Source organism: Microtus oregoni, unplaced genomic scaffold, assembly GCF_018167655.1.
Source record: "Microtus oregoni isolate MIOR12 unplaced genomic scaffold, Mior012 000054F_ref0000373, whole genome shotgun sequence".
NCBI classification, from domain to species: Eukaryota; Metazoa; Chordata; class Mammalia; order Rodentia; family Cricetidae; genus Microtus; species Microtus oregoni.
The window spans coordinates 4,615,929-4,636,965 of record NW_024543830.1 but is presented as its reverse complement, the minus strand read 5'-3'; the positions used below and the strand labels follow the sequence as shown (position 1 = coordinate 4,636,965).

Here is a 21,037-nt window from a genome sequence, read left to right as displayed (position 1 = left end):
CAAGCCCTCAACCAGCGATGTAAAGTTTCCAGAAAGCGGCTGGCCCTACCTTAACACCGAAACCTGTGCAAGGTGGATTGACAGGTTAGAACTTCAGTAGCTGTAGAGTTGGGAATGCTGCAGGTCAACAGCCAGTTTGCAGCTTCTCTGGGGTTACCTTCGGTTCCCCAAATAGCCGTTCTTTGCCCAGCCTCCTATCAGCCTGACATCGTAAAGCCTTTTGGAACGAATGAACTCAACAGAACCGGTGGACTAGCACCAAGGACCACAGGGGAGTTCTCCCCTCCTCCCTCCCACTGCTACCAATGTCCTTGAAAAGTACCCTGGTTTTTGATTTTCTGTCTCTATAAAAACCATCATGAAACATTTCCACATCAGAACTTGGAACTCGGGGTGGGTGACCCAAATCCATATCCCCAGACCATGGTCACTCATATTTGGTTCCAGAATAAACTCGTATCCTCTTTGTTAGAGCTGGGTTTTTGCACCAGTACCGAGCTGTAATTCCAGAGCCTCAGCTGTTTAAACAAGCCAGCCTGCTGATTTGGACACACTTCCTTTGAGAACCACTAGCACAGACATCTCTGTACATCATTACAGACTGGACTAGCAGACGACTGTGGCCCTTTCTGCCTTTTGATCAGGATGTACTTAGTTTGTTTTTAAGGTAGGATCTACGAGCCCAGGCTAACCTTGAACTCAAAATCTTCCTGCTTCTGCCTCCCAAACGTTGCGTTCATAAGCCAGGTCGTCCTTCCAGTTCAGAAACTCTATAATTCTGTAGAAAATAAAAATACACTTATCATCCACCCAGTTTGCTTCTTTTTACTTTTTCCTCCATTTTTTAAAAAACCAGGCAGAACCCTTACTGTTTTCCCCTCGACAACAATGCAGCATTGGCAAGAGCATAGAACTGGACTCCAGCACTTTTACCCACTATCACACGGACAAAGGATAAGGATCCTGGGACCCCGGAAGCCAGGCTACTTCCGCAGTCCATGTCCATGACATCAACTGTGGTGAGAAACATGGAGATGACGCGAAGAGTCTCCTCCCTAACATAGGCTCTAATCAGCCAAGCTCCTAGAAGCTGCTCATCAGACCAAGAAAGTCAAACACTGACGAACTGATACATTTCTGAAGTCTATCTCCAGGGGCCGAGAAAGCAAGATGGAATGCACTGAAAAAGGGTGGCGCCACATGAGGTCTGTCTCATCCAGTGATGGCTTCAGGGAGGCAGCTGGTGGGGACCGCGATGCTAGAGCACTTTCCTGAGTGGGGTGGCAATGGTGTGAGCACTCTACATTAGCCAGGAAGAAGCTTCCCCAGTGTCACTTCTTAGGACACTAACTCAAGCTTCTGGATATCTGGCACTAGCTGGCAGTCGCGGGCGGTGTCTCCGAACTATAGGACTTCCTGCTGCACAGGTTCAGAGTGGAACAGCTCTGCTGTGCTCTTAACGGCTCCAAATCCAAAGGTATCCACAGGAAAAGACAGCGCACCTTTATTCCTGAGAGCATGCGCTGTCTTTGCACCTTCTGGCCATCTCTATTACCAGAGCCATCTCTATCCATTAACAAGTGAGAAATCTTCATTTCCCAAGGTAAAGAAACCTATTTCAAGGGGCGATTTTTCTTTTCTCAGTCCTCTCAGAACCTTAGTGGGTTTCTAATAAGAGAGGCGTGGAAAGAGAAGGAGGTGCTGGGGAGAAAGCAGAGAGGAAAAGTTCTAGGGGTGGAGGAAAGAAAGGCAGGAGCTAAACCCATCCTGTGGTTTTTCAAAGCTCACTATGAGACTGACGACAGTAGGGGCCAAGACGGAAGTGGGGAAGATAGTTTTTAACAAGAGAAAGACACCAGCATAAGAATCAAGAGCACCCAGCGTGAGCACCCAGCTTGAGAGCAAGGAGGAACTCTGTCCTGAGGTACCTGGGCTCTGGGGAGAGGTGGAACGCTTGATAGAACTGCTCACGTGAGGCCAAGCTTTCAGTGAGGTGCTGAGAAGCCTGCTTCTCAAAGGGAAATAAATGTTCTCTGCCCTCAGAAGCCTGAGGAAGAGATAGGCTACTTATGGCGGTGGGCTGGCGCGCTCACCCTTCCTTCTCATGGGCTTCGGGTCCTTCACTGGCTCAGATATGCCTTCAGGGGGAAAGACCACACTCCATCCATGGGAAGGAAGTCTCTCTCTGTGAGCATTTTAGAGTTAAGCCTGACCAGATTAACTCAGGCATGCTGGGCCGACTCCTCCAGGTGCTCTCTTTGGTTCTGTGTTCATGAGAAGATGGTGGGTGGAAGACACACATTTCTATAAATACAAAGGAGATGAAGAATCATCATAAGAAAGGTTGTGAAGCCTTTGCTCCAGCCCTGGGCTGAGATGTGAGCTGCCTCTGTGAGGTGTCTCTGAGGGACATTCAAGTCCTAGGCACCAAACGTGGCATAAACAAGGGCAGCCTTAGTCGCTGTGTGGTTTGGGCAGAGTAAACCTCTAAATTCCTGGGGTTTAAAAAAGCAATGTTTTGCCCTCAGTTCAGTTCCAACTGTCTCCTTCAGCGGGAAGAAGCCTTAGCCTTTGCCTGTGAGTCAGAGCTGGTGGCTTACCTAGGGTGTGTGACCCCACGAGGTCAGACCACACTCGAGGTTTGTGAGTCTGGGGAGAAAATATATCTTCTCTTTTGTCAGCCTTTGCTAGGGAGTTGGTATTTGCTTCCATTAAAAATGCAGGTAAGGAGACAGGTGTGGTGGCAAACACCTTTAAGACCAGCATTTGGGAGGCAAGCGGATCTCTGTGAGTTCGAGGCCAGCCTGGTCTACAAAAGGAGTTCCAGGACAGTCAGAGCTGTTACACAGAGAGACCCTGTCTCGGGGTGGGGAGGGGTTGTTGCAGGCAAGGAGCCACAGGAGAATCTGCCGTTAGCAGAAAGCATAGGTATCTTCAAATCTCTTGGCGGCTGTTACACTTCATTGGACTAGACAAGGGCCGGGAGTGACCGTTCAGTGGCTAAGAGTGCTGGCTGCTCCTGCTGAGGGCCTGGTTCCCACACACCGAGGCTCAAGGCCATATATAACTCCAGTTCCAGGGATACAATGCCCTCTTCTGGCCTTCGCAGGCACCACACACCCAAACAGTACACAGGCATACACGTAGGTAAAACAAGCTATACACATAAAATAAAAAGAAATGATGGTCGTTGTCAGATGGACACCGGGTCCAAGGAAGCGTGTGTTATCTATCATGAATTCCTGTAACTGTTCCAGCAACCATCTTTATAGAATTTGCTTCCTTTATTATCCTATACATTTTGTTTTATTAATTCTAGACTGATTTTTTTATCCCATATATTATGAATGTTTTGCCTTCGCACGCACACACACACACATACACATGAACACATACACACATGCCTCCCACACACACACATGCACCACATGTGAGCTTGGACCCAACAGAAGCCAGAAGAGGGTGTTGGGTGCCCTCAAACTGGAGTTACAGACAGAGGTACCAACCTGGACGCTGGAACGCAGCCCTGTCTTCGGCAAGAGCAACGAGTCATTTCCCCAACCCATCTCATTAATTTTTTTACAAAGAGCATTTGAATTGATTTATTCCTTTACACATAACTGAAAGTGATTTGCTACTGTACAGTAACGTGTTGCAAAGGTAGTGAACGTACATTGTGACTGTATAGAAAACTACAGGTTTGCAGATTCGTGCTACAGGATTGCAGGCTTTCTAGTGTTTCCACACATTCTCAGCAAGAGAAACAAAATACCCAAGATTAAAGGAAAATCAGACAAATCGCGTGGATTTAACTTCGCTAAAAACATCATGTCTGCCTCGCTGTGAGCACAAGCCGCATGTTCCTCACCAGGTCTTCAAAAGGCTCCTTGGTCCCCTTTAAAATAGTTTTACTATATTTATTTAGTGTGCATAGATGTGTGTGTGTGTGTGTGTGTGTGTGTGTGTGTGTGTGTGCTGTACACGTGAAGGTCACAGGACAACTTGCAAGAGTCGGCTACCTCCTTCCATTGTGAGCGAACTCAAGTCCTTGGGCTTTGTGGCAAGCGCCTTTACCGGCTGAGTCATCTGGCTCTCCATAGTTCCCTTTGAGCCGCGGTTAGGAAGCTGCGCTCCAGCTCAAGAGACCGGGTTAGAAGGGCAGGCTGAGAACAAGCAAGGGCGCCAAGGCTTCCCCGGAACTCTGGTTTCTCATAAACTAGAGATGAGGGCGTTTGCCGCTTTCCTCCATCTCTTACCAAGGATTTCTGAGAGTTCAAGGAAAACTCAAATGTGAGGATACCAACCCTATCTGCACCCTTCCTTGCGGCTGGAGGCGTAAAGGACCCAGAAAGTTCTGCCCTCCCATACCCCACCACTCTAGATGCTAAAGAGCCATTAGTAGCTTCGAGCGCAGTCCTAGTCACTGGGCCCACAGGATCCAATCATGCACTCTCCTCTTCTCCACTCCTAGTTAAGGTTGTTGCCCCCACCTCGGACCCACCCCCCGTCGTCGTCTGTCTCCCCCCCCCCCCCCCCCCCCCTTCCCCAATCCCCTGCTCTTCTGCCTGGAGGAGTCCTGGGCTGGACTGAGCCAGGCAACGCGGAGAAGGTCACACCCGGGGCTGGGAGGCAGCGCCCTCTAGCGGCGAGAGCTCCAGCCATCAGTGTCTGCCCGCGACGCACCTGGTGCTCCAAGAATCAAGGTCACTTCTGACAAGGGAGTCCTTACCTGAATGGTCCCCGCCTACCCCCAAACCGGCTGAGGAGCCGAAGCTTACTTACACACTGTGGTCCAGCTAGACTTCATCACCGCGTAGCCACTCCGGGCAGAGGGACCGGCTCCTTGCTGCAGGCCAGCCTGCCTGTCGTTGGAAGCGGTCCCTACTCCGCCCCTCCTATCCCATTACACCAGTCCCTGAGGACACAATCTTGAAGAAGAAGCAGGACCTTCTGGCATCTCACAGCCAGCAAGTGCACAGCATTGGTTACAAGCCAAATCTCCCAACCGGTCAGTTCTCCTCCACCTTCCTTCTCCCACCACATCCTTCCAGTACCAACACCTAAAGTCAACAAAACGACCAAGACCCAACTCCACTGCCTTCCTGCAACCTTCCCAGAGCCCATGGCCTGCATTCCTCTTCTTCTAACCCTTGTAAACTGCTTCCCCAACTCTGTTCTTGTCATAACCCTTTATTCTTCACTGTTTGGGAATGGAGAGAGATGGCTGTAAGGAGAGGCACCAAAGATACTGACTGCAAGGGGGTTAGGATCCCAGCTCCCCACCCAGTCTCTGTGATTTTAAGCAAGCCACACGGCTCCTCCAAGACTTCTGCACTGAGCACGTGGTTAATGATAGCTCAGAGTTTTACAAGCACTAAATACTACTGTGTATGAGCTGCAGCCAGTTATGCGGCCATAAGAATCAGCACGGCTAGCATTTATTGAGCAGTTGCGCTCCGTCAAGCACCATGCTATGCTCACAAAGCTGCTAGATTGACCTCCATAGTTACCTTGGGGGAGAGAACGCTGTTGTCAACATTTTATTCATCAGTAAACTCTTTTTCATAGAGATTAAGAAATCCAACATTAGATTTCAAACCCGACCTGACTAGGCGGCATCGAGCAACACATAGACTCCTGTTTTAATGATCTCTCTGTCCACCGCGTACCTACCTGGCAGGTGCTAGATGGGATATACTAGTCAAATGTTTTCACTTCTCAGGGGCTTGACCTAGGGCCCAGCACAGAAGCCCAAGAAGCCTGATGTTGCCCCGGAATAGTTTTTTTAAAATGTACCTTATTGTTTTTGACATCTAAGCTAGTTGCACTGAAACAGAATCTGGCCTTGCAATACTGACAGTCTGAGCTTCACTTCAATGGCTAGTACACTATCAATTTTTAAAATGTTTGATTTGTTTAGAAGAATATGTGTTCAGCAAAGAATTGTTGGAAGGACTTCTACAGTTCCATTGGGCTGGTTGGCCTTTAAATCTTCTATACATACCTTTTTATCACTTCACAGTTGAGGAAGCTGGGTTGAACTATGGGGATCACTGTAGTTCCCATTTCTTCCAGTAATTTCTCCAAACTTTACTTTATAGAGCTAAGGGTTATTACATAGTTTCAAGCTATGTGTCTGGGTGTTTTGCCTGCAAGCGTGTTTGTGCACCAATGTGTGCGGTGTCTGTAGAGGCCAGCAAAGCATATCTGTGACCTTATGTATTTCTTTATAAAACTGTATACTTTTGCCTTATATTAATTTAGTTAGGCCGACAATACTTAACCACTATTTTTCATCCTTTTAGTTTTGAATTTCCACATCATTGCTCTTTTTAATGACATTTATTTTTATTTTACTGTATATTTGAGGAAGGGTCAGAGGTCAACTTTCAGGAGTCCATTCTCTCCTGTCATTCAGTTCCTGGGGATCAAACTCAGGGTGTCAGGGTTGGCGGCAGGCACCTTTACCCTCTGCGCAATCTCAGCAACCCTCAGTACTCTTCAGTATTCCTCTTGCATGTAGTCTATGGTCGGATTTTTTTCTGAGACAGAGTCTCACTGTGTAGGTCTGGTGGCTGGTCTGCAAATCTCTGTAGACCAGGCTGGCCTCAAACTCAGCTAGGTCTGCCTGCCTCTGCCTCCCGAGTGCTGGGATTATAGGTGTGCCCCACCACTGCCCAGCCATGATGAAATCTCATTCCTCTGGATTGTAAACTCAAGCTCTTTTTTCTCTAAGTTGCTTTTGATACTGATGTTTCATCAGAGCAACAGAAAACGAACTAATACACAACACGGAAATCTATGCTCGGATCTGAAGACTTAATGTCACAAAAAATTCACTTCTCCCTAAGTTAAAATATACATTGAACATAACCTATAACCTATTTTTTAAAATAACAATGGGGGAATGTAGCTTCTATAGGCACTGCACACATGTGGCTCATGAATATATATGCAGGCAAAACACCCATGCACACAAAATAAAAATGAAAGAAAAGTAATTGGACTTTCTTGGGCTGGAAAGGGTGATAAGAGAAGGCAATGGTGGAGATGAATATGCTCAAGGTGCTGTCTCTGTGTATGAAAGCAATGAAATTCATAGCGCTATATAACTGATATGTGACAAAAATATGGTGTAGGGGATGGAGAGATGGTTCAGTGACAAAGAACACTGGTTGCTTTAGCAGAGGATCAGGATTCAGTTCCCAGGACCCACAGGGCTGCTCACAATCACCCATCACTTAGCTCCAGGGGTCTGACGCCCTCTTCTGGACTCCTTGTGCACCTGCATGCAGTGCCCAAAGATACAAATAATAAATCTTTAAATATATAACTGAAAAATCAGAAACAGGATTTATAACTATTTCTGGTTTTCTCCCTCAAATTTTGGAGCTCAAGTCCGTAATATACACCAGTGTCTTGTATTTTGAATACTTATTCTTCAGTTTATGGTGCTAATAAAGCATCTTAAGATAAGGAGCCTGGCTCACCAGAAGTGAGCCGACCAGCCTCTTCTGGCCCAGTTCTCTGTGTCATGCTTGCTGTCGTGTAAACTAACCTGTGCCACAAGCTACCTCCACCACAAACCACACCCCTAAGGCTCCCGTGCTATAACAAGCTGGCATCCCTTCGAAGCCATGAGCCAAAGTAGTCCTTCCCTTCCTGAAGCTGCTTCAGTAAGCTACTGTGTCTTATCAGTGAAACAGTGACCACAAAACTTGTGAGTATACCTCTTCAAGAAGGTACAAGCTGGAAATATATACATGGGGGAGCACACAGAAGATTCTTAGAAACCATAGAGTGTATGTATACAAACCAAGGTGGCATAGCCTCTGTATACTTTAGCCATCTGGTACAACAAGGCTCTTGGGTTACACACCCACACAGCATTTTACTATGATGAATACTCTAGGCAACTGTAATACAACAGTAGGTAGTTATACATCCAGACACAGACAATGTACAGTGAATATGTATATATCATATATATATATATATCCTACACGATACCCATTTTGACATACTGAATTATAATAGATATAATTTAAGTCCATATTTATAAAACTAATCGAGTTCAGTTTTTAAATAAATAATAGAGGTTGATTTGACTCCTGATTCTAGACATGGAAATGTCCAAGTGTGTAGCACTAGCATCTGCTGAGGGCCTGCCTGCTACATTATAGCAAGGTAGAGAGCCTCCATTTTAAAAACATTAAGATTAATAAGATAATAAATAATTTAAAATAATGCATCACTAATGATGATGGCACACTGAGAGATACATCACTAGATGATTTCATGGCTGTACAGCATAGAGCGTATACATACAAACCAAGATGCTGCAGCCTCTGCACACCTTGGTCATCTGGCACAACCTTTTGCTCTTGGGTTACACACCCACATGGTATGTTACTATAATGATACTGTAGGCAGCCATAATACAACGGTATTTATGTATCTAGACACAATATACACTAAAAATAGAGTCCAACAGCTTTAAATTGAACGCCTGGATAAAGCACTTTCTGTGCCTGGAGTCTGCAGGTCTGGGAATCTCTTCAGAGCATGAGTGATGGAAGCCTGGGGCATGACTGAGCACTGCTGGGCACAGCTGGGCACAGCTGGGCACCGCATAACAGCCACTCTAAATAGGTCAGACCCCAAATCCTGGGCTGGATCCCCAGCACCTCAGAAAGAAACTGACTTCAGTCATAAAGTAGCGTTAGCTCATGATAACATTTTTACTTTACAGTCTCCTTAATTTCTAAGTTTAGCCTAAAACATAACCATGCCAGTTTCGTTGGCCCATGCATGTAATCACAGCTGGGTAGGCTGAGGCAAAAGGCTTATGAGTTTGAGGCCAGTCTGGGGAAAAGTCCCTACAAAGACATTGTACATATTATACAGCTGTATAAGAATTGTGTGTGTGTGGTGTGAGATAATTCTGTATTCTGTCAATTATGCTTTAAATAAACGCTGATTGGCCACTAGCCAGGCAGGATGTATAGGTGGGACAACCAGACAGGAAGTAGAGATGGGGCAATGAGAACAGGAGTATTCTAGGAAGAAGGAAGTTCTTCTTGAGTCCCGCCCAGACCACGGAAGAAGCAAGATGTGATCTACCTTGCTGAAAAAGGTACTGAGCCATGTGGCTAGCATAGATAAAAATAATGGGTTAATATAAGTTATAAGAGCTAATACAAAGCCTGAGCTAATGGGCCAATCAGTTTATAACTTATGACGACCTCTGTGTGATTTTCTTTGGGACTTGCCAGTTGTGAGAACTGGGCAGGACATAAACCCCAACAATCAGGCTCGTTCATGTTACGTGTGTGTGTGTGTGTGTGTGTGTGTGTGTGTGTGTGTACATATATACATATATTCTTATCCTATATGCTTTCCCAATTTTTAAACCTTTTCTGTTAAAAGTGAACACATTCAATAAAAAAGGAAAACATAACACATGTAACCTATGTCTGCAGAGGTCAAGGTCATTAATGTTACTGTCTTACATCTTCAATATCGTCCCACTAGAAGGCCTTTAAGGCCATCATCCCCTGAAACGCCACCGTCTTTTTCTGGCATCCCTCATGAAAGACCTGCCCAAGCTCCTCTTGTGTGGGACCCTTCATATATACATGCATGGCGGCTTGCTTGGTGTCTCTGCTGATGAGCAGGTGACACACTACTCAACACCGAGGTCCCTGTTTTCAAAGCTAGTTGAAGTCTGCAAAGTCTGCGAACCCCTTCACCATGGTTTGCTTGTTAATCTCTTTTCCTCCGACCTCCTTTTCATTCTCCTTTTCCTCCACTCTCTTTTCCTCGTTTCTTTTTTCTCTTGTCCTTCCAGTCGCTCATTTCTGCCCCATTTCATTATAATCTCTAAGGACCACTGATGTCTGTGCCATCTGTCGCTGGCTGAAATGTTGATATACAGCACATGCCCATGTAATACTCTCTTGTATGAATGAACCAAATTTACCAAGTCAGCCTCCTGTTAACTTTTCCTTTCAATTTGAGTGCTTTTTAAAATGTGGACATAATTTTGCTTAAACGGGATTAGGTTATTTAAATATATTAAAATAAAATAATAAAAATATTAGGAGAAAATAATTTAAAATCAAGGGAAACTTTATTAAAACAATATTGGAAACCCAAACATTTTTTAATTAAAACTTTATTGTAAAGAATTTGCAAATAAAAAAAAATCACACATCAAAATTAGCCCGGCCCAAAGTCCTTGCGTTTTAGCAAATGCCTATGGTGCTGAGACAGGCACTTCAAAGCTTCACGTCAGATCTTAGGCTTTCATTAGCTAATATATTTTTTTGTGCTTACCCATCACCAAAATATCCATGGTAGAGTTGAAACTGGAGCAACGTTAGCTTTGTATCTGCTTTCAGGACACAGTGCCCTTTACCTGAGTTCAGTCCTCCCTCAGTCCCTCATATTTTCACTTTCTTTTTTTTTTAATATTTATTTATTTATTATGTATACAATATTCTGTGTGTATGTCTGAAGGCCAGAAGAGGGCACCGGACCTCATTACAGATGGTTGTGAGCCACCATGTGGTTGCTGGGAATTGAACTCAGGACCTTTGGAAGAGCAGGCAATGCTCTTAACCTCTGAGCCATCTCTCCAGCCCCCATATTTTCACTTTCTTTTCTCCTTTTTACATACTATATATTTACCCACATGGACATTTGTTTACATATAGGCATATACATACAGTTACATATATATGGATGGATATAACAGGGGCTATTTGCCAACTAAACCCATGAAAACTAGGCAACATCTCTCAGCCCAGCCCGCCCCATTCCTCTCTCCAGTTATACCTTACTTGATCTTTTTATATCACTTCCAAACCCTCTGTTCCCTGGGGCTCTTTTTATCTCCATCACACTTTGAGTAACTTCAATAAGCGCTTAAAATAGGGAAACAGTCCTAGAGGTCTGGAAGGCTTCAGCTAAGGTGTCTCTGTGCTTTCAGGGGTGTGAGGCTACAGAGCAACAAAGCCAACACTCATGTGGAATTCCCGGGGCTGCTGAAAACATGCAAATCCTGATGCCACCTTGCCAAAGCTGCTGTGCCCTAGCCATCCTGCTGATAATCGTGGACTTCCAACGTGGTGGTGAGTATAGGTGCCGGGACAGAGACTGCCATTAGGGGAGAATCCGGGGCTCAGGGGAAAGAGTTCCCCATGCATGTTTTCTTGTAGGAAAAAGCCTCAACACAAGCGCTGATTTCTCTGTGGAGATTTTCCCTGGTTCTTCCAGGCACACACAGGAACTCATAAGCTCCCTACATAATTTGGTGACAATTTTTTATTTTGTGGTGATCAATAATAGATAGATAGATAGATAGATAGATGATAGACTGATGGACAGACGGATAGATAGATAGATAGATAGATAGATAGATAGATAGATAGATAGATGTTAGACAGATGGACAGGCAGATAGATAGGTAGATGATAGACAGATGAACAGACAGATGCATAGATAGATAGATAGATAGATAGATAGATGATAGACTGATGGACAGATGGATGGATAGATGATAGACAGATGGACAGATGGATGGATAGATGGACAGAGAGAGAGAGAAAGAGAAAGAGAGAAAGAGATAGATTTAAATGTATCAGGGAAGCAGTACTTTCCTGTCCACTTTACCTACCCCGATGCTCTGTGGTGCCAGGGGGAGTTGCAACCTGTGAAAGAAGAGATTTGTGCCCAGCTGGTGCCTTCCAACCACGGGGCCTGTAAACATTAAAAGCTTCCTGAGAAACCCTTGAGGATATATATTCATATATTTTGCAGAGTGTCTGTCAAGGTATAGGAGAACAAGTGCTTGGAGACATCCTACTGAGGCCATCAAGGCAGTGGTCCCTCACATCCACCTGCTTTTGACCCCGCAGTGCAGGGGTTCAGGCTTTCATGGGCATTAACTCGGGGCATCCTCATTCACGTATTCCTCCAATTGTGAGTCTCACCACATGACGGGGAAGTAAAAACATCTGACCCGTGAACAAAAAAATATAATTAGGATATAAGATTTCTGATAACATAAGACAAACTGTCCAAATCTGGCTTTGGAAACCTGTGTAATACAAACACGAGACTGCAAAGGCATGTAGATATACTTTTTAAAAAATATTTATTTATTTATTTATACAATATTCTGTCTGTGTGTATGTCTGCAGGCCAGAAGAGGGCACCAGACCTCATTACAGATGGATGTGAGCCACCATGTGGTTGCTGAGAATTGAACTCAGGACCTTTGGAAGAGCAGGCAGTGCTCTTAACCACTGAGCCATCTCTCCAGCCCGTAGATATACTTTTTTAAAACAGCTGAAGGGCTGGAGAGATGGCTCAGTGGTTAAGAGCACTGGCTGTTCTTGCAGAGGACCTGGTTCAATTCCCAGCACCCACATGGTGGTTCACAACCATCCATAATTCCAGTTCCAGGGGTCCATCACCCTCTTCTAACCTCCTTGGACACCAGGCAAGTCCATGGTGTATATAGATATATGCAGGCAAAAAACTCATATACATAAAATGAACACATCTATTTTTTTAAAAAAAATTAATGCAGCTTAAGTAATTTTCTAAGATTTTATTTTTAAAAAGAAAAAAAAACTGTGCTGGGAAGACAGCTTAATCAGTAAAGTGCTGGCCAGGCACAAAAACAAGCCAAGGATGGCAGCGGCACGTACTTGTAATCCCAGAACCAGGGAGGTGGAGACAGGAGGATCCTTTGGGCTTACTGACCAGCCAATCTAGCCAGAGACCCTGTCTCAAAAGAGGTAAAGTGTTCTTGAAGATGCCACTGAAACTGTCCTCTGACCTACACACACACACCACACTCACACACCACACCACACTCACACATGCACACTCACGCATAAAAACAATCCTTTCTCTTTGAGGGCTTTGTCCTTTGAAGAGGGGAGATGGCTTGGTGGGTAAGGCAATAGTGACCGCTTCATCCGTGGCAGGCTTCTACCCAACCTTGCAGCGGGGCCATCAGTCTGCTGGAAGCCCTCCTGACCGTGCAGTGACAGGAAGTACCAGGCATGAGGCACACTAGCCCCATCTGTCAGTTCCTACACAGACCCCTCAACTCTTGGTGTCTGTGAACCAGGTGAGGTACAGCACCACAAAGATGCCCCGAGAGATCGGCTTGGTGGCCGTCATGCCTCTGTCTCTCCTTGCCACTCTCACCCATCTCTTTTCCTCCTTCAGACTGCCACTCAGCCCTGCTCCTGCTGGGCTTCCTTTGGACAAGGAAGACACCTACGTTTGCTGCTGTTGCTTCCCCCAGCCCTTATTTTGGGGGGCCTGTTTGCCCTTGAGGGATTGTCTGGCCACACGAGAGTAGAATTTTTGAGACTTTATTGCTTCTCATCTTTGGCTCGAGAATACGCCTGAGACCCTGTCCTGGCGCACGGCCCTCCTGTCCTACCTTCCTGGAGTTTCGTCTCATGCCCACACCATCTCATTTCCCTCCTTACTTCCTGCAGACCCCAACTAAGGCTTCCCAGGCATTTGAGTGTGTGACGTACCACTGATTTCTCTCCCCAAGACAGAAAATATTTCAGAGCACTCGTTTGCATTCATACAAGAATGAAATTTCACCCTGCGAACATGTTCACCCCATTGGTATAGGGCCTCCCCCATCCCATCCACTCTACTACCTCCAGACCCAGGGACTTCATGGCCACTGCCTCTACCTCTACCAAGTGTCGTTTGCCTGTCTTACCTCTAGCCATGACTGCTGTTACTGCCTGGAATCTGGACTGTGGTATTCTGCTAATCTTTCAAAATTTATTTTATTTTTATCTATGTTATCTATTATTATTATTATTTGGGTTTTTTTTTTGAGGCAGGGTTTCTCTGTGTAGACCAGGCAGTCCTCGAACTCAGAGAGATCACCTGCCTCTGCCTCCCGAGTGCTGGGACTAAAAGTGTGCACCACCGCTGCCTGGCTTGTATTTTGCTGATCTTTACGTTGGGCTGTACACTTGAGAGCAGAGCTTTGATGGTCTAAATGAGATGTCCCGAATAAGTCTTGGTATTTGGATATTTGGTGCTCAGTTAGTGGCTATTTGGGAAGGATTAAGCTGTATGGCCTTGCTGGGGGGAAAATGGGGGCCATGCTTGGGGTTCCAAAATCCTCTTACCTCTCTCAGTGTGCTCTCTCTTGCTTATGGGTTTAGATGTGAGCTCTCAGCTATTCCTGCCACCACGCCTTCACTATGCCATCATGGATTCTAACCCTCCCTGAAAGATTAAAGGGTTTTTTTTATAAGTTGCTTTGTTCATGGTGCTTTGTCATAGCCATAGAAAAGTCACTAAGGCAGTCCCCTGCTCCCCAGCATCATGGAGTAGAAACTTCACACGGATGTATCTGGTCCCTTAAGTCTCACCTCCCAGGAAAATTAGAGGCGGGCAATGTGGTTATTGTCCCAGGAACAACTAGAAGTTGTGTTTCCCGTCTGCCGGTGTCACTGTCAGACAAGTGTCACACAAGGTGTGACTTAAGGAACTCTTCCTGACTTTTCATGGTAACTCCTGCATCCCTGTTTCAGGATGCCTCCAAGTCACCAGCTCAGTATCCCAGCAAGGAGGACAACTGGTCTTCACCTGCACTTTGTGGCACAAGAGAGGCGAAGCCGAGGGGCTAATACTCTTCTGGTGCAAAGACAGGCGGTCCGACTGTTCTCCTGAGACCAGCTTAGAGCAGCTAAGGGTGAAAAGGGATCCTGGGACAGATGGTAGCAATGAACAGAAATCTCAGTTGGTATTCACCATAGACCAAGCCACACCATCGGACAGTGGGACCTACCAGTGCTGTGCTCGAAGCCAGAAGCCAGAAATCTACATTCATGGTCATTTTGTCTCTGTTCTAGTCACAGGTAAGTCCCTAAGAACCAAATGCAGCCAGAGGAGTAGTGAGCGGGGCTGACAGTAGGAGTTTCGAGTAGCGAGTCGAGGTCCTAAATAGCAATCCCCTTGAGCATCCTTCCTCCCCTGAGCATCCTTCCTCCCTTGAGCATCCTTCCTCCCTTGAGCATCCTTCCTCCCTTGAGCATCCTTCCTCCCTTGAGCATCCTTCCTCCCTTGAGCATCCTTCCTCCCTTGAGCATCCTTCCTCCCCTGAGCATCCTTCCTCCCTTGAGCATCCTTCCTCCCTTGAGCACCCTTCCTCCCTTGAGCATCCTTCCTCCCTTGAGCATCCTTCCTCCCTTGAGCATCCTTCCTCCCTTGAGCATCCTTCCTCCCTTGAGCACCCTTCCTTTCTAGAGCATCCTTCCTCCCTTGAGCACCCTTCCTTTCTAGAGCATCCTTCCTCCCTTGAGCACCCTTCCTTCTTAGAACATCCTTCCTTCATCCCTTGAGCACCCTTCCTTCCTAGAACATCCTTCATCCCTTGAGCATCCTTCCTCTTACCCAGTTCTCTGCTAGCACCACGCTGGCTAATATACTTCATGTTAAACCTATCTTCAAAGTATATGTATGAAGGTAATCTCATCTTTGTCTTTACTGTTCAGCATCTTTATCGAATGGCCCTTTCATTCTCATTAGAAGACTGAGTCTTCAGGAAGTGCAGGGATTTATTTAATGCCACTCATCAACTGGACTAGTAACCATAGAAGAGAATAGGGTGTTTATTAAATCATAGTAATAAAAATAACAATAATAATAATAATAATCAACCCAGGACTTTTGATGACTACTCTGCAGTTCTCTCAGTGAAGAGCCTGTATTTCCCAAATATACAGAGATGGGTTTAAAATACAATCTGTGATTTTCCTAAGAAGCATTTGACTCTAAGAAATGAACCTACTCTAGCTACTGGATTAGAACAGAAAAATAAAGCAGAAAGTGTGGATAGCCCCACAAGTTCAGTTTTCTAGAATCAGAAGCCAGAAAGCTGAACAGGACCCAAAACAGTCCATCAGGGTCTCAAGCTCACCAAGGGAGCAAGGCTTCTGGCCTCTGCCTATGCCCTTCATGCTCCATCACTTCCCCAGTGAACCTCACTGTGATAACTCTAGCCAAGCTGTAGAGAGGGCCCATCTGGGCCTGAGCCTTCAGAATCCTGTGGAAAACGCACCTTCTACCTACAGTTCTATACCCAGCCAAACTACCAATCTATGTGAGACAAGAGACACTGTTCGATGTACAATGGCTTAAAAAAGCTTGCCATCTGTAAACGTTTCTCAATGCTGGAGATTGATCCCAGGACCTAGAACATGCTAAGTCAGTACTTTGTCACTGAGCCACATGCCAGCCTCATACAATTTTTTTAAAAGAATCCAACAACCCAGCATGGTGGCCCATACCTATAATCTCAGCACTCAGGAAAACAAAGACTGATCGTAAGTTTTGGGTCTGGGCTACATAGCTACACCATGTCAGCAAACACACAAACATTATCTTAGCCCTCCACTCACAGTAAATAAAAAATCTGAGAGGTAGGGCCTTTTAATAAACATTCCTATTCTCTTCTATGGTTACTAATCATTCAAATGGTCCACTTTTCTTCAGTTACATCTATATTTTCTTCTTTCCTTGCTTGCTGCTACCTACCTAAATGTCCTGTCACTTGGCACTTCTAACTATTCTTTCTTCCACCAAAATCCTCTCCCACAGCTTCTGTGAGTGTTCTCTGACTTGTTTAATTTCTCATTTACTTTGCCTCTATTTTCTTCTCCCATCTATCAAACCTAAGTCCTCACCTAATCTAACTTCCTTCCCTCCCCCGAGTTTGCATCAATCCCAAGTCACCTTCTCCAGCTCTACCTCCTTTCCAATGCTTTAACCAAACACCCCACTCTCAGCTGGACCACTTCCTGGCAGCACCCCATCTCCCCTAACTTGTCTTCTTGAGACTAGCATCTGTCCATGACTCTCGGTCAAAGTCCTGGTTCCTCCTTTTCTTTACCCATCTAATAAGTTACTACAAGTTTCCCTGTGTTTACTATTTTCTTTTCAAATGCTTCCCAAGTTTCTCTCACATCACAGTTAAAACATTCCTCTCAACTTTAACAAGTGAGGTCCTTGAGATTGCCAACATTTCCTCTCTCACACTTGCTACGGGACCTATTGTTCAATAAATGGGCCACCAACCCTGTATTGTGCCAGTTCACTTGAGATTGCCACAGACTTAGCTAGAAGGTTAGTGTGTATGTTCTATGCCGTCACTCGGAGAATTAAAGGCTACTTAGTGTCTACAATGTCTAAATCACGTTAGCTTATATGAGGCGCTAGCTCATCAGTTCTCGACCTGTGGGTCACAACCCCTTTGGGGGTCAATATCAGATATCCTGCACATCAGATATTTACATTCTGACTCATAACAGTAACAAAATTACAGTTGTAAAGTAGCAATGAAATAATCTTATGGTTGGGGTCACCACAACATGAGGAACTGTATTGAAGGGTCGCAGCATTAGGAAGGCTGAGACCCACTGCTCCAGGCAATTTCATTGTATTTATCTGGCCCCTCTGCTCCAGTTAAACTGCAAAAGTGGCTATTCTCCTGCCTCCTCTTCATTCATTTGATGGACACTCCCTGTGCATCCTGAGCACAATGCCAAGCGCTGGACAAAAGAATGGGGTGCAACAGTCCTTGCTCCTTATAACTCGGTGTTCACAGTTTCCCAATGAGCCCCAGTGTTTCTTTTTTTTTTTTAATTGAGAAAAAAAAATTTCCGCCTCCTCCCAGCCTTCCACTCCTCTCCCCCTCCCTCTCAAGTCTGAAGAGCAGTCAGGGTTCCCTGCCCTGTGGAGCCCCAGTATTTCTTTCTTTCTTTTTTTTTTTTTTTTTTTGGATTTTTTTTGAGACAGGGTTTCTCCGTAGCTTTTGGTTCCTGTCCTGGAACTAGCTCTTGTAGACCAGGCTGGCCTCGAACTCACAGAGATCCGCCTGCCTCTGCCTCCCGAGTGCTGGGATTAAAGGCGTGCGCCACCACCGCCCGGCCCCAGTATTTCTAATTGAGTGACAGGGAAGGCTATGTAGGCACTCAGCACATATGATCGTCAGCTGTGGAAATAAGGTCCTTCTGGAAGGTAAGAGCAGACAGGCAAGAGGCGGCACTAATAAACAGTGCCCACCGTGTACTGAGTGCTAGCATGCACCAGGCATTGTGCTGGTAGTCGTCTCCACAGACTTTCGGGAGGTTTTGTTGTCCCGTGACAAGATGTTCTCAGCGCTCACTCAGAGGGGCAGCGATAGACGCTCCAACTCTATTCCCGTGCCCAAGGTTCTTATTTATTTATTTTGGTTTTTTGAGACAAGGTTTCTCATATTATATAGCTTTGGAACCTGTCCTGGAACTCGCTATGTAGACCAGGCTAGCCTTGAACTCACAGAGGTCCACTGGCTCAGCCCAAAATTTTAACTCATGCTAAATTACTCTATTATAGAAGACTGTTTATAATGAACACAATTGAGGAAACCCAAGTCCAAGGTGAGCTGTTTTCCCTTCCTGGGAGATGGTGGCGCACGCCTTTATTCCCAACACTCGGGAGGCAGAGGCAGGCGGATCTCTGTGAGTTCGAGACCAGCCTGGTCTACAAGAGCTAGTTCCAGGACAGGCTCCAAAACCACAGAGAAACCTTGTTTCGAAAAAAAAAAAACAAAAAAACTCTAGAGCTCCTCCGAGGTTGACTTGTCTCTGTACCTGCTGAAGGCTAGGTTCTGTATTTATTTGCTCAGCCTAAGCCTATCACCACAGCCCGCAGATATCAAAACTTGTTTATTCAGGAAGTGGATTATGCTGCCAGGCATTCTTTGAGATCACGTGGGAAAAGCAACAAAAGGAAGTCCTGACCTCTGATCCCCTCTTCTGATCCGTGATTCTCTTTTGAACCTGGAACAGGGAACCACACTGAGATAAGACCAAGACAAAGGCAGGACCCTGTTGACAGCACTCCCAGTTCAGATTTCCTGCAAGTAAAGGCCTGCGGGATGCTGGTCGCCATCCTGGTGGCTCTTCAAGGTATGTTCAGAAGAGATTTCAGCGCTCCAAGCTATGAGTTTGTACTGCCAGCTTAATTATTTCCTAGGCGGGAAAGTACAGAAAGGAAGGAGGGGAAAACGTGTTCCCCAAGGCCTGGCCATCTACAGTATGTGGGTGAAACCAGCTTTAAGTTACTAAAGTCCTCATACTGTAGCTATGTGGAGACAGACAAATCGGACTTCCCTCTGGGTAAGAGGTTGGGCCTCTTAGGAAAGGCCTGTGGGAGACAAGAAACACAGCTGCCCCCACTCACTCAATGAACATAGAAACGCCAGGACAAGCCACAGGTCTCTAGTTATTACACAAAGATGAACAAGGCAGGAGACAGGGTCGGCCTGAGGTGGGGTTTGAACACAGTACCTCCACAAAGATGATGACCGTATTGAGTATTAAAATACTGAGACATTTAATAATTTTCCACTAGGATTTTGCATAACAAATAAATGATACGAGATTTTGACTGTCCTTGGCAGCCAAAAGGGCCAGCTTCTACACAGGGGACATGAGGATGGAGCAGTCTGGTTATTTACTTGCACTGAATACAAGTTTCCCTAGTGGGTTAAGCTATATTCTTGTTAATAAATGCTATTTCTTCAGGCACACTTTGAGTACACACTCAAAGGGAAACGGGGTCCACCTTGCACTATCGCCACTACCTGACTCCAGAGTCACCCAGAACAGCAAGGCCTCTGCTCCCAGTGCCCTTTTCTAGTCAAGAACAAAGCCTTACTTTCAACTATTTATTTTCTCCTGTACTCAAGGCGCTCTGAAGGTACACAAAAGAAAAAACAAAACTAAATCATAACTACTTATGAAGCTGTGTGAATGAGACATGGTCTCCCCATGCAGCCCAGACTGGTTTCCTACTCAGTCCTACCCCAGGCGTCGGACCACTGGGATTGAAGAGCCATGTCCAGCTTTTCCTTCTCTTCCTCTTCCTCCAATCCAAGCCTTAGCAGACAGAGGGAAGAGACAGCATTCAGCAGAAAAACACACGCATTTCCGGGGGTCTTAGCGATATCATGGAGACCAAGTTATAATGCTTTTTCTTCCATGTGAGGTTAAAGTGAAGGAGTGTCCTGATCCCTGCGCCTCCCTCTGCGCCTCCCACACAGCCCAGATACTATGTTCACACCTTTTCCCTATTCCCTTTCTAATCACGAGAGCCTATCAAACAGCCACCTCAGGACGGGCCTCAAATCAGGTGTTCTGTTTCTCAGTTAGTCTAAGTTGTGAGGTAGTGATACAAACCATTCATTTTCTTTCAACAGCTCTATAAAAAAAACAAAAACAAAAAAAAAACACTTCAGAAGAAGGTACAGCAAGATAAATCTGACAACGCACACGGGAAGAACGGTACGGGGAACAGATGCCGAGTAGACCAAGAATCTGGAGGATCAGCAAGATGGCTCAGCCAAGAACAGGAGCTTGCCTGCCAAGCTTCAGCTCAAACCTCTGCACCCACATGGTGGAAGCAGAGAACTGACTCCCCCAAGCTGTCCTCTGACCTCCATGGGAGTGCCGTGCTCTGACCCCAATAAATAAAATCATTCCAGGGATCTGGCAGAGCGTTTGGCATACTTCTGGATCTTCTTTCCTTATTGCCAGCGCAAGTTTGCCTACTCCCGCCTCAGTGCCAAGAGAGAAAACATGTTACAAGTGTGATTGGTGTGCTGGCCTTAAATACCAGGTATGTTTTATACCACAGAATAATGGTTCATCTCCCCTGCAACACAGTAAAATAAGTGAGTTCTAATTTTATATGTGTGTGTGTGATGCATGTATGTGTGCACACTGAACACGCGGAGGTCAGAGAACAACTCCCGGGAGCTGGTTCTCTCTTCGTCTGTGAGGGCTGGAGATCAAACTCAGGTGGCCAGGCTTGTGCAAGTGCTAACAGCTGTCTGTAACTCCAGGCTCTGACACCCTCGCACAGACATACAGGCAGGCAAAGCACCAACTCAAATAAAAATAATAAATAAATTAGAAAAGAAAACTGTACT

The 21,037-nt window shown here is 45.7% G+C and overlaps 1 protein-coding gene across 2 annotated transcripts; it reads left to right on the top strand.

Annotated features, from left to right (window-relative positions):
- The first annotated feature begins 1,901 nt into the window (after positions 1-1,901).
- Cd160 (CD160 molecule) lies at positions 1,902-20,813 on the top strand. 2 transcript variants are annotated; one of them, XM_041638128.1, is made up of 5 exons: positions 1,902-1,924; positions 10,994-11,135; positions 14,595-14,921; positions 18,894-19,013; positions 20,306-20,813. In XM_041638128.1, the coding sequence occupies exons 2-5, from the start codon at positions 11,057-11,059 to the stop codon at positions 20,311-20,313; spliced, it is 534 nt and encodes a 177-aa protein (XP_041494062.1). In that variant the 5' UTR covers positions 1,902-1,924; positions 10,994-11,056; the 3' UTR covers positions 20,314-20,813. The 2 variants fall into 2 exon arrangements, with proteins under 2 accessions (XP_041494062.1, XP_041494061.1); XM_041638127.1 differs by lacking the exon at positions 20,306-20,813 and having other exon boundaries at positions 18,894-19,724.
- Positions 20,814-21,037: the final 224 nt, after the last annotated feature.

What these genes read in the sequence shown, in the direction of transcription:
- Cd160 (XM_041638127.1), top strand. Translation starts at nt 11,057, where the DNA reads ATGCAAATCCTGATGCCACCTTGCCAAAGCTGCTGTGCCCTAGCCATC. An exon ending in CGTGGACTTCCAACGTGGTG is followed by an intron (nt 11,136 to 14,594) that starts GTGAGTATAGGT and finishes TCCCTGTTTCAG; the next exon opens with GATGCCTCCAAGTCACCAGC. An exon ending in TGTCTCTGTTCTAGTCACAG is followed by an intron (nt 14,922 to 18,893) that starts GTAAGTCCCTAA and finishes AACCTGGAACAG; the next exon opens with GGAACCACACTGAGATAAGA.